Source organism: Oreochromis aureus, linkage group 18, assembly GCF_013358895.1.
Source record: "Oreochromis aureus strain Israel breed Guangdong linkage group 18, ZZ_aureus, whole genome shotgun sequence".
Lineage (NCBI taxonomy): Eukaryota > Metazoa > Chordata > Actinopteri > Cichliformes > Cichlidae > Oreochromis > Oreochromis aureus.
The window spans coordinates 9936500-9950257 of record NC_052959.1 but is presented as its reverse complement, the minus strand read 5'-3'; the positions used below and the strand labels follow the sequence as shown (position 1 = coordinate 9950257).

Below are 13758 nucleotides of genomic sequence, written 5' to 3'. Positions count from 1 at the left end.
GTTTGTTCTTTAAAGGAGTATTTTGTTTATAGATTTACACAGCTTAGCACACCAGCATTAGGATTTGTATGATGACTACTCGAAAAGAGTCTCAAATTGCACCTGAGCTTAGTAGCTGGTGCAGTAAAGCAGGTATAGACCCAAACCGGGCTTTTGTACTGCATGATGTTCCTACTGACTTTGACTTATCAGACATTGAAGAGACTGCTCAGTCAGTGAAAGTTTTTGGAAGAGTAAAAGTGAGAGATAGACTAACAGACACCCAGACAGGCAATAACCTTGTGCTGTGTGAATGCCGTCAAGATATTCAGCCAGACCGCATACCACCACATGTGCAGCCATTGAACGGAGGTCCTGTCTGGAAGATTTCCCTCCTCACTGAATCTGTGAGGTCAGCTGATGACTTCTCAGCCAAGCTTAAGAAACTAATGGTAGAAGAAGGTAAAACAATTGATGATGTTAGTGCCTTGCTGTCTACTGAAACCCCACAGGAAAACTCCCTGAATCCATCATTCGGGCAGTCGGAGACCTGTTGGCGAAAACTATGCGACCTACCAGTGAGAATACTGCATCTCGACGTCTGCGGATATTCTCTGGCCAGTCTCCTACTCCAGCAGGTGAAGAGAGCCTTGATAGCTGGGTTGAGCAGGCTCGCCTGATGATTGAAGAGTGCGACTGCTCTGAGAGAGAGAAGCGGAGGAGAATAGTTGAGAGCCTAAAGGGACCGGCGTTGGAGATCATCCAAGCTGTACGGCGAGATAACCCTGATGCTAGCCCGGAGAGCTATGTAGAGGCTCTAGAAAGTTCATTTGGATCCCTGGAGTCAGGTGAAGACTTGTACCTCGCCTTCAGGAGCCTGGGTCAACAGCGAGGAGAAAAGCTGTCAGACTTCCTGAGAAGATTGGAACGCTCTCTGACCAAAGTAGTGCAGAGAGGGGGTCTCCCTAGCCATCGAGTCGACCGTGCACGTATTGACCAGCTTATACGGGGTGCAACTGAGTCAGAGATAATGTTACTGCAGCTAAGACTCAGAGAAAGGAAGGAGGAGCCACCTACTTTCCTGAAGCTTCTCAGTGAGATTCGAGAAGAAGAAGACCATGCAAGAGTGAGGCATGAGTCAAACACCACAGTGAGACAAGTGAAAGTTGGCGAAGAGACAAAAGCCAAATCGACAGAGGTTCAAGAGCTCAAAGCCGAGATCAAAGAGTTACGCTCTGAGCTTAAAGAGTTAACAAGTAAGCGCTCAGATGCCGAGCTAATGTTGAAACAACCTAAGAAACTTGCTGAGGCTGGGGCGGAGAATGAAGTCCAGCAGTTAAAGCAGCAAGTTCAACAGTTACAACACCAGCTGACTGTTATGGCAGTGTCACAGGGTTCAACCCAAACGGACTCGACAAAGAGAGATGGGAGAGCCAGACGAAGCAAGGTAAACAGACCACATGCTGCAAAAGATTCAGAAAGTTACTTCTGTTACCGGTGTGGGGAGAATGGCCATATTGCCACCCGCTGCATGGCTCCTGAAAACACTGCCAAAGTAATCCAGAGGCTACTCGGAGCCCTTCGTAGGAGCAGAGAGGAAAAAGGAGCTACAAGTGGCGCTTCTGAGCCCACACAGGTCGGTTCCATCAGGAAAAGTTCCGTACACACATCCTCACAGTGTGGACTCCCAGATGGATTGGTTGGCCCGTCCATGATGACCGATGTGACCATAGAAGGACAACCATGTAGAGCTCTCCTTGACAGCGGCTCTCGAGTCACCATTATATTTGAGAGCTGGTATTCTCGTTTCATCCCCAATGTGCCCATTCTTCCTTTAAAAGATCTCGCCATATGGGGACTGAGTGATTCCAACTACCCATACAAGGGGTATGTGGCAGTTGAGGTGGGTTTTCCCCCCAACTCAAAGGAAGCTGTAGAGACAGTCACTGTCTTGGCCTTGGTGTGTCCAGACCCAAAGAGCCCAGACCCTGTTCCTGTCATCATTGGTACTAACTCCCAGAAACTGCATTCTCTGCTGAGAAATTGTGAAGAGTTAGGAGGAAAAGATGAGGTTCACTCACTGAGGATAAATACCCTCTCCCCAGAACAGCCCTCATCGCTAAGCACCCAACAAACAGGTGTGGTGGGTCACGTGAAGTGGCAAGGCCCCGGGCCTATCACTATCCCTCCTTGTGCAGTACAGTATGCAGTTTGCAAGGTGGAACAACAGCAGCCATTAGACAAAAGTATTCTAATGGTGGAGGTGGGCGAATCCACAAACCTCCCAGCTGGAGTGTTGGTTCCACCTGTGGTACTACCATTTTCTGAGATGGACACTAACAGTTTCACACTTCTGTTAAGAAATGAGTCCCAAAGAGAGACTATTGTCCCCACCGGTACAGTGCTAGCCCAGGTGTATTTGGTGGACACGGTCACTGAGTTAACAAAGACCTCCGCCCAAGAAAGGTCTATTGACCCTGAACTGTTTGACTTTGGAGATTCTCCTATCCCCGAAGAATGGAAAGCCAGGTTAGCAACAAAGTTATCAAAGAGAGCGGATGTTTTTTCCCTGGAGGAGTGGGATGTCGGCTTAGCCAAAGGTGTCACCCACCACATACGGCTCAGAGACCCTCGACCATTCAGGGAGAGATCTCGCAGAATCGCACCTGCTGACATTGAAGATGTCCGACGCCATCTACAAGAACTGCTGGCAGCCGGCATAATCAAAGAGTCACGCAGTCCGTATGCTTCCCCGATTGTCATAGTCAGGAAGAAGAATGGCAAGGTGCGGATGTGTATTGACTATCGTCTACTGAACTCCAGAACCATCCCAGACCAGTACACTATGCCACGCATAGATGATGCACTGGATTGTCTGACAGGAAGCAAGTGGTTTTCTGTACTGGACCTGAGAAGTGGATATTACCAAGTGGAGATGTCTGAGGCTGATAAAGAGAAAACAGCTTTTATCTGTCCTCTTGGGTTTTTCCAGTTTGAGAGGATGCCTCAAGGCATCACTGGCGCGCCTGCAACCTTCCAAAGGTTAATGGAGAAAGCTGTTGGAGACATGAACCTGATTCAAGTCCTTGTGTATCTGGATGACCTAATTGTGTTTGGCAGGACACTGGAGGAGCACGAGGAACGGCTACTTAAAGTCCTGGACCGGCTGGAGGAATGTGGTCTCAAAGTCTCCATTGACAAGTGCCAATTTTGCCAACCCCAGGTGAAGTTCTTGGGACACATTGTCTCTGCCTCTGGAGTTGCCACTGATCCTGAGAAAGTGAGTGCGGTGAGCCACTGGAAGAAACCCACTGATCTAAAATCCCTGAGATCTTTTCTCGGATTTTGTGGATACTACCGGCGGTTCATTGAGAACTACTCCGCCATAGTCCGCCCCTTGACAGAACTGACCAAAGGATATCCTCCTGCACAGGGTAGCAAAAAGGTTGTCACTAAAGGAAAGCAAAATAGCTACTTTCGAGTTGCCGAGCCTTTTGGTGATCGGTGGACCCCAGCTTGTGATGACTCCTTTCAGAGCATTGTTTACAAGCTCACACATGCTCCAGTCTTGGCATTTGCTGATCCAGCCAAACCATACATTCTACATGTTGATGCAAGTTTGGACGGGTTAGGAGCAGTCCTGAACCAAGAGTACCCAGAAGGACTCCGCCCGGTAGCGTTTGCCAGCTGCAAGTTGAGTCATGCAGAACGGAACTACCCAGTTCACCAACTGGAGTTTTTGGCTCTGAAATGGGCAGTAGTGGAGAAGTTCCATGACTACTTGTATGGTGCCAAGTTCACGGTGAGAACTGATAATAACCCACTCACCTACGTCCTGACCACTGCCAGGTTGAACGCGACAGGTCATCGGTGGCTAGCAGCACTCTCCACCTATGATTTCAGCATTCAATATAAGCCCGGCCGTGAAAATGTGGATGCCGACTCACTGTCCAGGAGTCCGCAAGACACAGCAGATGGATGGGTGGATATCCCACCCTCTGGAGTAAAAGCTTTGTGTCGTCGGATCACTACAGATGGTTTCTACCAACACACCACCAGATTTGTCGACCAGCTGGGTGCTTCGCCAGACGCCATTCCAGCTTTATATGCAAACTTCACCCAGATAGAAGTGGGCCCGCTGGAACAGCTAAGCCTAAAAGAACTGTCAGAAGCCCAAGACTCTGATCCAGTTATAGGTGTGGTGAAACCTCAGGTTGAGAGAAACCAAAGTGTTTCAGCTTCTACGCATGCAAACCCAGATGTTGTGTTGCTGATGCGAGAAAGATCCAAGTTAAAGGTTAAGCGTGGCCTTCTCTACAGAATCACCACAAGACCCTCTGGTCGAGAAGTGAGTCAGATCGTCTTGCCTGCTAAGTATCGGCCAATGGTACTAAAATCAGTGTATGATGATGCTGGTCACCTGGGCACAGAACGAACTACAGAGCTCATTAAAGACCGGTTTTACTGGCCCAGAGTGGCATCTGAAGTTGCAACATACATAGAGAACTGTGGAAGGTGTGTAGCTAGGAAGTCCATCCCACAGAAAGCTGCCCCTTTACAACACATCACCAGTAATGGCCCTCTAGACCTGGTCTGCATAGACTTTCTTTCTATTGAGCCAGACTCTAAAGGCATAGCTAATGTGCTGGTTGTCACTGATCATTACACCAGGTATGCTCAAGCATTTCCCACAAAAGATCAGAAAGCACTGACTGTCGCCAAAGTCCTTTTTGAAAAGTTCTTTGTGCATTATGGATTGCCCGCTCGCATTCACTCAGACCAGGGTAGAGATTTTGAGAGCAAGCTCATTAAGGAGCTATTGACCCTGTTGGGCATTCGTAAGTCCCGAACGTCACCCTACCACCCTCAGGGCGACCCGCAGCCTGAGCGTTTCAACCGTACTTTGCTGGCAATGTTGGGCACCCTTGATCCAGCTAAAAAGCCAAAGTGGAGCCAGCATATAAGCCAGCTAGTACATGCTTACAACACCACTAGAAATGATGCCACAGGATACTCGCCCTACTTCCTCATGTTTGGAAGAGAGGCGCGACTACCCATTGACCTGTGTTTTGGTGTGGGGTCAGATGAAGAAAATGACTTAAAGCACCACCAGTATGTGGCTAACATGAGGAAGGAACTTCAAAAAGCTTACCAGCTAGCCGCTGATGCAGCTTCCAGGAATAATGAACGAAACAAGAGACTGTATGATGCGAGAGTCAGGAATCAGACACTTGAGGAAGGTGATCGGGTGCTGGTTCGGAATCTCGGCCTCACAGGAAAGCACAAACTACAAGACAGATGGAACTCACTACCTTATATAGTGATCGCCAAGTTACCCAATCCCCCTGTGTATCGTGTAAAACCAGAGAGAGGAACTGGTATTGTGAGGACCGTGCATAGGGATCACCTGCTGCCCATTGGTTACATGGTCAGGATGTCTGCTCCATCAGAAAAGACAGCGCGACCAAAGAGACCAAGGACCAGGGCACAGCAAGTAAGGTGTGAAAATGAAAGTCAGACACCAGATTTGGAGCATCTGAGTGAAGATGATTCGTCCTCAGAGTCTGAAGAACAGTGTGTCTACTATGAACCTCCTTTAGCCTTTCGTGACAGTGTTGAACCTCGACTTGAGGGGGCTGAGCAAAAGGAGGTTGTGAGCCTTCCTGATCAGATGGAAAGTGATCATCCCAGTGTTCATGAATTGTCTGAGGTGGAGGAACAGGGGGAACAAATCCCAGTAGCAGTAGATCAGACGGAGGAAAGTTCACAGCAACACCAAGACTCTGTGGTGGCTGAAGAGCTGGAGGAGAGAGATGGTCCCACACCTAGTGTCTCAGTTGGAGGTGCTGACTCACCCTATGACCTCAAAACAAAAAGGAGAGTGAGACCTGTAGTACGCCTCAGTTATGATGAACCTGGAAGGCCCACTGACAGACCTGTGACTATTAGTTACCGAGGTATGGTAATTCAGATTTGCTACGATCCTGACTCCTAAATGTTAATGCACTAGCCAGTACTCTTTAGTGAGGTTTTAACTGGCCTAATGAAAGTAGGTCTGATGGGGACATTCAGACATTCAGTAGGGGGAGGGTGTAGCCCTGGCTATATAAGTAGCTCAGTTATTTAAATAGTTCATTGGTGTTCATGGTTAATTGCAAATGTTTAATGTGTTCAAGAATGTATATAATTGCCTGTAAGGTATGTGATGTGTGTCAGTTAAATGCACAACCTTTGTATTTGTGTTTTGAGGTTTATGTTAGGGCAGGGCGATATGGCCAAAAATATTTATCACGATATATATTTGAAAATTTGCGATAACGATATAACTGACGATATAATTGATGTGAGACAAAATACAACTCCACAACTTTACTAGCGCAAAAAAACACCATCCATTTATTTTCACTTAAACAAGCAGCTGTTTTTTTATGTGCATTAAAGCTATATAAAAACTTAACAGTGCAAATGCAAATTCCTTGCTGAAAGTTTAACCAAAAGGCATTTCCAGTAGAAATGGGCTGACATATCCTGAGCATAACCATGTATAATATCCACTTAAGTTAAAAAGAGTTGCTTTGCAACATTAAACTGCAGTGTGCCAAATAAAAAGTCAAATACATATTTTTCGGACCATAAGGTGCACGGGATTATAAGGCACATTAAGTTAAACAAAGCAGTCAGATAAATCAAACTTTATTCAACTCATTCTTCTTGCTTCCTCCATTTCTGTACCATTGATTCATTAATGCTGTATTCTATCACAGCTTCTCTATTCCCATGTTGTTGCAGTATGTTAATGACTAACCTTCTATTGTAGATGGATTATCTCAGTTGTTCTCCTGACTAAAGTTTGGTCCGTTTACAGCATCCTGCTATGCGATTGCATTTGTCTCTAACCATCAGGAAACTTCACGTTAACTTTTATTGAGTGGAAAAGTGTTAGCGTTCATCCTCCAGCTTCACTGTTTATGTTATGCTAACATAGCTGTGTCGCTAGCGATCACGTAGCACATCATTATATACCAGCTAGCTAGCAACTTCAGTAACCTTACAAACGTCACTGCTGTGTAGCTTCCTGTCTTCATTTATGTTGGAAGTGATAGCAGAGCTGTACGTTTGAATTTTTCAGAAATCTCTCAGTCAGAACATGCTATATCATGCTTAGGTAACTAGCGAAACTAGCGAGCTAACTTCCGCTAGCTTCCTGCTAACTTCTAACTCCGTTAAATGTAATAAATTCTGTTTTCATGGGTGCCTGGATCTTAAACTTCATAGTTACACCTGGTAAAGCAGCAATGCTGATCATTTTATTAAAGATGAAAGAATTTAGACCGTTTTTAACTCTTAGTGATGCTGCAGTGTTTGTTTGACTTTGGGACCTGAAGAGAGGGAGTTTAGGACCCAGATTCCTCCCAGATTTACGAGCACCTTAGTCCGACAAATACGGCAATAACGACGGCCACTTGAATGTTCTACAAAAAAATGTGCTTTGTTGTGTATCTGACGGACAAACACCAAACCAGTTCCACATCACTGAAGTGGCACCATTTTTACAAACCAATTCTGGTTCATCTGTTTCACTCAACAATCGGCCATGTGCGTATGAAAACAAAGGCATTGCGCATGCGCTTTTGACCCATATTCTATCGCGATATTTCATTTTCCTATCATTGCCTAACATTATACCGGTATTACCGTGAACGGTATAATATGGCCCAGCCCTAGTTTATGTCATTATTTTTGATATGGTATTGATATGTACTACAGCTCCAGTGAACCCTGAAGTAGTCTCAGGTAGAGGGGGTGGGCGCAAGTGGGGAGCCGTGTGCACTGGGCAGGAAGCGAGTGAGACGAGAGCTGAACAGTGTCGAGTGAACGCAGAGTTTATAGAAGGGCGACAGACATATTTTCGGATTGACGGATAGTTGACTGGAGTGAAAAGCTGTTGTACCCTACTGTGAGTAGGAGGAGACGGACGTCTTGCTGGCGTGTCGGAGAAGTCCCTTCTGCTGGTGTGCTGAAGTTATATGTTCACGTGGGAGCACGTGGAGAGGACGACTGAGTGCTGCTGCCGCGGCCTGCTGGTAGCATTGACCCAGTTTCCCCTGCTATCCCCTTGAACTGCCTGGAGGTGTGAGTACTGTTTGCACGTGCTTTTTATTTTACTGCTTGGCAACAAGTGAAGCGACCATATTGTTTTAGGTCCCAACGCACCGAGCCACGACTCAGGCCTGCAACGAGAGGTTTGCTAGCAGAAAGCCTGTAGCACTTGAGGTCTGTGTGTGTGTGGGCCCACAATATTATTTGATTATTTTGTTTCTGTTGAAGTAGATACCTTACATTCTTTAACAAACTTTATTGATTTTACTTATTTTCTTTTGTGTTATTAATTAATCATTCACTAAAGTGGAGTTAACGTTATAATTGACCTGTTTGTGTGTGATTTATTTCTATACAGTGTAGTTTTATTGCATATTTTATACCATAAGCATTAAAAAGGGAGTATCAATAAGAAAGTAACAAAAGGAACCCAGGGCCCCTCTCAACAGAAGTGGGACGGGTGTTACATATATATATGTATGTATATGTGTGTGTGTGTGTGTGTGTGTGTGTGTGTGTGTACAATAAAATGTGTAAGAACCTTATTAAAACATTCAGAAAGTGTTTTGGTAATTGGGAAATTATTCAGTTTTTAAGAAGTAAAGAAATAAAAACAAAGTTATTATTTTCATGAGGCTTTTCCCATAACTTTGGTTGGAACTGTTTGACAATTCCATATTTTAAATATTCTTCACATTTGGAAAACGTGATCAAGTTTTTCTCAAACTTTTTGCCATGATCAATAAATCAAAACTGCAAAAACAAACAAACAAACAAACAAACAAACAAACAAACAAAAACAAAATGAAACGTGTGAGTTTGTAGGTGTGTGACTGTCTGGAGGCTCCAGAAAAGAAACCACATGTGAGAACTTTCAGCAACTTGTCACCCTGAACAGGACAGCTAGGTTTAAATCAGTGCTCTTCAGATACTAAACAAACAAAACACACAAAGCAGGAGCAGTTTTGATGGTAAAATCTGAGACTTTATTCAGTTTGGTGGTGTTTGTGGGTCAAATAAGAGCACACAAACCATTTTCTCTTAAATGTTTGAAGATGAAAATGAGAAGCTAACACAGGATGTGACGATGCGATCAAATATCAGGTGTCTCCTTTAAAAGCTCCAAAGTGGTGAGCAAATCCTCAGCTACAGGTTTAGTCAGAGTTGAATAGACTTGCCTGGTTAGAAGAACAGGTGCTTTATGAATAAATACTACAATTTTTAAAAATGTAAAAACCAAAGGAGAAAATAAACAAAGTGTAAAAACAATTAAAAAAAAATAAAATAAAAAATCAAGTTGTGATTCTTCATTTGAAACACCTTCAAATGACAGATCAGATCAATAACAGCATTTCTTTTAAAGAGGAACACTCACCGCTGCATGCTCCACCTTGTTACGACCTGTAAACAGTGATGCAGAAGCTCAGTGTGAAAACTTCAGTCACTTAACATTTGCAGATGAGATGTGTTCAGTTTTCTACATGTCTACAAGCTCCTGACAGTTTTTATCAGGTTTAATATTTTTATTTTTTTACTTTTGGAATATTTTTGGATCTCAGTGAATTTAGAATCTGGTCCATCTTTCAGTGTCAGAGCTTATGAAAACGTTTTTCGGGACTGTGTTCACTCTTACAGCTCTGAGCACAGCAGGAAAAGGGGTAAAGACACGAATGTCCATCTGGGTGTCTTGTTTCCCACCTGATGATGGTTTAATATTTTGTTGAATCGACTTTACTGGGATACTGTTTAAATCACTGCATGAGTCAGAAGTTTCTATAGAAGTGGATATGTTTGTTTACTAAATCGTCAACTGTGTTTACACGAGTCACAAAGTAAACAACATATTTCTCAGCCTCATTAAAGGTGATCACACAGTAATCTCTGTTTAAAGCGTTCTGCATGTTTTAAAGAAATACATATTCATCGGGTCTATAAGATCTATTGTGATTCCACTAGAAATTGCCAAGTGGAAATGCCAAGAATAACTTCAGGTTTAAATCATCACAGGCATTAGTGCAGAGAAAGGGAAGCTGTCAGGGCTGCAGCAAACACTACAAGGTGTGACAGGTGCCTGTGCAGTACTTCTGGTGACAACTAATGAAGGTAGAAACAACGAATCAGTGAATCAGCAGAGTTGTTTTTTCTGTGTGTGTCTAAAGGAGTTTAAAGTTGTAAAAGGTTGGTTGGATTTGATGACACTGAGAGACATTAAGTGCTCAGATCTTTTAAAAGTAGTTGTTATTAAAATGATTCATGTTCAGTTGTTTTATTTATTAAAATTTTTTCTTTCCTATAAGTAATATAAACGTGTTAACATGTAGGCAACACAGCACTGAAAACTCTTTTCTGACTGACACGTTCAAACATAAAGAGTTTACAGTAATACTTACATTTAGTTGCCTCCATTCTTCCATTGATGCACCGAACCTTAGAATAATGTTCCAACGAGAATCTGCTCGGTTTCACACAATCCACTCTCTTTTCCTCACCATTTTCTATGTACACAGTTCCCACAGATATGTATTCAGGATTGTCATCGGTGTTGACAGCACAGAAGTTAGCTGGACACAAGAAACAACCATCAAATTAAAATTTCTCCCCAACGCTTTAAGAGATGCTTAAAAATGATCATCATTGATGTGTTTATACCTCTGCACTCAGGTAAGTCTGACCACATGCCACTGCTGATACACTTCACTGTTTCTGGACCCACTAATCTGTACAAACGTTGGCATCGGTATATCAAAGAGTATTGTGAAGTTTGCTGAGCAACAGCATTTTCAATAACAGGGAAGTTTCCACAATTTTGAACTGAAATGAAAACGCAGGAATATTTCTGAAAACATCAAACTGTGGCTGAGGTAATCCACTTAACATTCTGATTTGTCAGCATCAATAAATTCAAGGAGAAAATAATGTACTTATTTACTTCTTGTATAATGAAGACGTGTGTCTCTCTCATTTGAAGATCCTGAAAGATACAAAACAGTTATTTTGCTTTGAGATTTTGCTTTGAGATGAGCACATTTGAACGTTTTCTCTATTATTATTTTATAAAGTTTGTCAGTCATTTTTATGTTAACAAGGTATTCATGCTAGAGAACTGAGACATAATGTAAATCATAACCTACCTCCATGTCCTGGCTGTATCTCACTGCCAGCAGATGCACTGTCTCCGTCTTCTGTTTCTGTAACCGTGGATTCAGTATGTTCACCACCTGGTCTGGTTTCTATCTCTGACAGAGAGACAGAAAATACATCACATATTCTACACACAAGAACTTGTACTGCTCAAAAACACCTCCAAATTAAAATATACTGTCCCTCCAACATGTATTGAATATTTGAGTTTTTTTGTATTTTTGTCTTTTATTAAATTTGACAGCAGAAAAGACTGTAAACAGACACTGACAGTCCACTTCCTGTTTACTCCTGCATCATTTGTAGACTGTAAACTTCAAATGACTGCAGAATACTTATTATTTTTTATTTATTATTTTTCTGACCACCTGATGATTCACTAAAACACTCATTCATTTGTGCACTGATACAAGTGCACGTGATCAGCTGTGGATTATTGCCAATTCATAAAAAGTAAATACATAAATGCAGATCTTAGTAAACTGTCAGCTTACTGCATGTTGGCACTGCTGCCCAGTTTCCCTGTATACAAACAGATTTCTCGGTGTGTGCAGTGTATCCGTCTTCACACTCATACTGCACTTCTGAACCTGCTGCAAACACCTCCTGGTATCCATGAATGATGACTGCATGGGGGATTTTAGGAGGTGCACTGCATGCACTCATACTTCCTGTAAAAGTAAAAAGTCATGAATAGAAGCAGGAAAAAAGTGTTGAACAGCTAACTGGAGTCAAACATGTAGCAGACTTACTCTCACAGACTGGTGCAGAGGACCATTTTCCATTTCCACAGGTAGTGGTGTTCATCTGGTTTTGGTGCTCAAATCCTCCATCACATGTTATCCTTAGTCTACTTCCATCCTCATACCAGCCGTTTGAGTTTTCAGGGTACTTTCCATTGGGAATAGTTGGTGGAAGGCAGCTGCTTTCATCTGAGGAAGAACAGACCAGAGTCACCATCAACACTTTTACAGAACAGGATTATTTTTTAACTGTTAGGGTTCAGGGTTAGGGTAAGTGTTCATAAAAGTCACGATCAGTGACGAATCCCCATCTTAACCATGAAGAGAAGCAACACGTATTTTCTTTTTAATTATAATTTATGTTTTATTGGTTTTGTTATTTATACAACATGAACAACAATACAACTTAATCACAGTGGAGGGAAAAAAACAAAACAAAAAACAAAACAAATCAAAACAACAACAAAAAGAACAAATGGACAAAAACAAAACAAAACAAAACAAAAAAACCTAACAAACACGTATTTTCTTGGAAGAAATGCAATTTTCTTTTATTCATGGCAGAATGATTCTTGACAGGCTTGGACCTCTGTGATCTGTGGTATTTAACTTTAAAACTCTACAAACAGCAAAATGTGTCCCTGCATGAACAGTTAATTCAAAGAGAATTAGGAGTCCCAAACTCTGATTTGTATGTCCTGTACCTCATAATATTTTTTTTTATTTAGTTTATAACTTTTTTAGAGTTAAAATTAAAGCTTCACCATCCTGACATAGGATTGAACATTGTCTTTATTTGCTGATCAGTCTGATTTTTAGCTTATTTCTTATGTTTTGAGACAACCGATTACATAATGTTTTAATTATATATACATATATATATATTTCAGCTTTTAAGCATATTCACCATTCCCAGTATAGACATATATATGTAACACTTACCTATGCATTGCGGTTCATGCGACCATTTCCCACGTTCACAGGTACTGGTTGCCCACCAACCCTCCACTACAGGTTTATATCCGTTATCACAGGAATAAGTTATAATGGCTCTGTCAGAATAAGTCTCTTGTTCAGGGATAAAATAACCATGAAGCCTGGGAGCGTCACAGCGCTGTGCTGAAATACAATAAAAACAAACAAACCCCATAAAAATGCACATTAGATAAATAACCAACAACTTCAAATGAATAAATAAATAAATAAATAAATAAATAAATAAATGTCCTCACCAAGAAGCACTCCAGGAAACAAAATCAGGACAAATCCAAGAGACCTGAGACACATTTTGCAAGAATCAATTCACATAGCAGAGCAGAGCAGTTCTTGTTCTTCTGAACCAGTTAATAATTAGTCATCAAAGCTGAAAAGTTGGGAAACAGTAAACATTACGCTGAGTAATTCTGGCTGTTGTTGAAATCAATTCACAAATAGACACTGCGTGCACATTTTATAAATGTATAAAGCTTAAATTGGAGTCCTTACAAATGCACACAAAGTACGCAGACAAACATTTTGTACACATAGTGAACGTCAAGAAAACACCGCTCAGTTGCAACTGCTTGTATTTATTTATTTCCTCCTGCATTTGTCAGATAATGTTTTGTACAAAAATCTATGAGGTTATTTACAGTCCAGGTTTCAAACTGACTTCCCGGACAGCCGTAATCAGAGTTCAACATTGTGAAACCTCAAACAGCAGTCACGTCAAAGCACAGACGTTCAGCAAAGACTGAATCCTAAAGCCAGAAACAAAACAAGCAAAAAGGATGTTGACCGTGTTGACTGTGTTCAA

General features: G+C 42.2%; 1 protein-coding gene across 1 annotated transcript; it reads right to left on the bottom strand.

Annotated features, from left to right (window-relative positions):
- Positions 1-9039: 9039 nt before the first annotated feature.
- On the bottom strand, positions 9040-13321 carry LOC116332003 (complement factor H-like). Its single transcript, XM_039602315.1, has 10 exons — positions 13196-13321; positions 12906-13082; positions 11973-12152; positions 11715-11891; positions 11211-11315; positions 11009-11050; positions 10729-10890; positions 10470-10640; positions 9455-9480; positions 9040-9257 (listed from the first exon to the last, which is right to left on the bottom strand). Exons 1-10 carry the CDS (start codon positions 13248-13250, stop codon positions 9234-9236), a joined length of 1119 nt encoding a protein of 372 aa, XP_039458249.1. The 5' UTR covers positions 13251-13321; the 3' UTR covers positions 9040-9233.
- Positions 13322-13758: the final 437 nt, after the last annotated feature.